General features: G+C 66.3%; 1 protein-coding gene across 1 annotated transcript; it reads left to right on the top strand.

Annotated features, from left to right (window-relative positions):
* Nucleotides 1-377: 377 nt before the first annotated feature.
* On the top strand, nucleotides 378-529 carry MNEG_16181 (hypothetical protein; the record flags this gene model as incomplete). Its single annotated transcript, XM_014035348.1, has 1 exon — nucleotides 378-529. A coding segment is annotated over one exon (152 nt), but the record flags the coding sequence as incomplete, so codon positions are not given.
* Nucleotides 530-2530: the final 2001 nt, after the last annotated feature.

The following is a 2530-nucleotide window of genomic DNA, read 5'->3' on the forward strand; positions in this document are numbered from 1 at the left end:
GGGCGGGCGTTTTTTGCGGGCGCCCGTGGTGGGCAGGGGTTGGGCGTGCTGGGCCCGCGGTCGGCGGTGGGGCGGGGCTTCCGGCGCCAGCCGGGTGGGGGCTGGGCTGGGGCAGGCGCTCGGCGGCGGCCGTTGAGGCGGGGGTGGCAGGTGGCACCTCCTTGCTGACTCGTGAAGCGCCTTGCAGCCTCTTGATACCTCCTACCAACCAACTCACCAATCGATTGCACCAAATCACCAATCCATCAGCCAAGTTACCAATCAAAACAAGTGAAGCACCAACCGACCAACCAACCAGCCAGCCAGCCAAGTTACTAATCGACCAAACGATCAGCCAAGACATCAACCGCCAACCCACCAACCAACCAACCGTCCAGACGACCGGCTGTTTGAGAAGCCGCCGGAGGGTCTGCAAATCAAGAAGACCGACCTCTCCAGCTGGTGGGGGCAGAGGGGGGAGACGGGCGCCGACGACCGCGGCGGCGGCGGGCGGGGCGGCGGCGGCGGCGGCGGGGGCCGGCGGTGGTAGCCGTGGACGCCGCGCGCCGCCCCGTTTGGGACCGCTGTCCTTTGTACAACCGGCGATTGTCGGAGTTCTTTTTGCCTGTCAGCGGATTTTTGTTGTCATTTGGGTCTGTGTTGGCTGCTGCCGTGCATCTGGTTTGTGCGACTGTATTTTTTTGCAATCTGCCATTAGTTTGTTGAATGCGACACGTGTGCAGCAATGTGTAACCTGTCGTCACCCGCAAAGGTGCCGCTGGGATGGGACGGCGGCGGCGGGCACTGGTCGGCAGTATCACAAGGCGGCCGACCCTCAGACCTATCTCATCTCTCAACAGGCAACGCGACTTGACAATCAGCACAACCTCCCTGAACTGGGGCACCTGCGGCATCAAGGGGGCGGCCATGATGCAGGCACGACGTGATGAGCTGCAGCTATTAATCAAGATTGAACTCATCCTGACGCGCAGTAGGCCTGCATCCTCCGCGCCGCGTTGCTGGCCCTCGGCCCCTGCCCAGCGACGGGGCGCGCGATGCGACAAGCCCCGCTGCCCCTGCTGCACGCGTTCGCCCCTTCTGGTCGCGGACTACGCTTGCATGCGTGTCTGCGGGTTGCCAACGGTGCGTTTGGGACAAACGCGCCGCTCAAGCAGTGTGTGCCGACATCAGGCCCGGCAGGGAGCTTGAGGAGCGAAGCCCTAGACTGCTCTCAGCGTGCTGGCAACCACACGCAAGTTCCAACGCCTGCGCTGGCATCCCGGCTGGCCGCTGCCCCCCTGCGCCTTCCTCCCACACCTGGCCCCTCCTCCCACACCCAACGCCGCGCAGGGGGCTGCCAACGGCTGGCATCGGGCTGGCTGTGCATGCAACGGGAACCGCCGCGCCCCTCTGGCAGGCCGAAGAGGCTGGGTATCTACAGAGTGCAGGCGCGTCTTGCTTTACAGATGGTTTTCAACAGGAAGGTTCCTGGAGCAAAAAGGTGTGCCCACGCTCGCGTCGTACTGCGCCTGCATCCTGCCATGGGATGCCAGTGCCATGATCCAGGGCTGCCAGGCAGAGGGTGCGCCCCCGCGCCGCCTGATCCGCGTGCTGGAGAGCGCGGCGATCCGCGCGCGGGGGGATGTTTGGGGGAACAGCCACGTGCCTGCCCTGCTTGTTTCGACCACCGGCGTGTTCAGGGGCTCGCGTGGCAGGGATGCCGCCTCAAAAAAATTCAAATGCCCGACGCTCGCCGACCTGACCGCCGCAGCTGTGCGTGGCGCGGGGTGGCAAGCGGCTGTTGCTGTGCCGCGCACCCCGCTCGCTCTCGCTCGCGTGCTTCGGATGTGAGGGCAGCCGCAGCCGGAGGGCTGATGAGCTGCAGAAGGGCCGCGCATCAGCCCTGTTCGTGACCCCACGCGGACGCAGGGATGGTCAGTCGCGGGTATGTAGGCTTCCAGCGTTTTCGGATCGCTTAGGCAGGACCGGTGCAACCTCAGTAGTTGCACAGGGATGGCTCAAGGGCCTGTGATCCCCGCCGCGCGCGGCAGCGTAACGCCGTCTGTCGCGCTACGGCGGGCGTGGCGGCCGGCGCCGCCCGCCCGCGAAGGGGCGGGCGGGGGCCGCCTCGCGCGCCGGCGAGGCGGCAGGATTGCGGCAGCCATCAGGGGACGTGTGAAGACAGCGCGACAACGCTCGGGAGTGTCAGGGATTGTCGGGAGTTTGCACAAATGGGGGCCCCAAACCGAGAGACAGGGCGTGAAACCGCGGCGATTTGGGCGACCCAGGCGCGCGCGATGTTCAAATGGTGTCGACCCGCACCCCAGCCTGCAGGGGGGTCGCAGTCCGAGCCACGTCCAAGGGTCTGTGGCGCCACGCGCCCTGCGCTCCTCCTGTCTCGTGGGGGGCGGTCGGGTTGCGCTCGGCCCCCTCGAGCCGGCCCTCAGCCGTCAGAAGCTGGGCCGGGGCCGGAAAGCCATATCAAAATGAGGGGTCGGGCAGAGCCATATCAAACGAGGCCAGAGGCACGGCGTTGCGCCGAGGATTGCCG

This window comes from Monoraphidium neglectum (genome assembly GCF_000611645.1).
Source record: "Monoraphidium neglectum strain SAG 48.87 unplaced genomic scaffold scaffold06080, whole genome shotgun sequence".
Lineage (NCBI taxonomy): Eukaryota > Viridiplantae > Chlorophyta > Chlorophyceae > Sphaeropleales > Selenastraceae > Monoraphidium > Monoraphidium neglectum.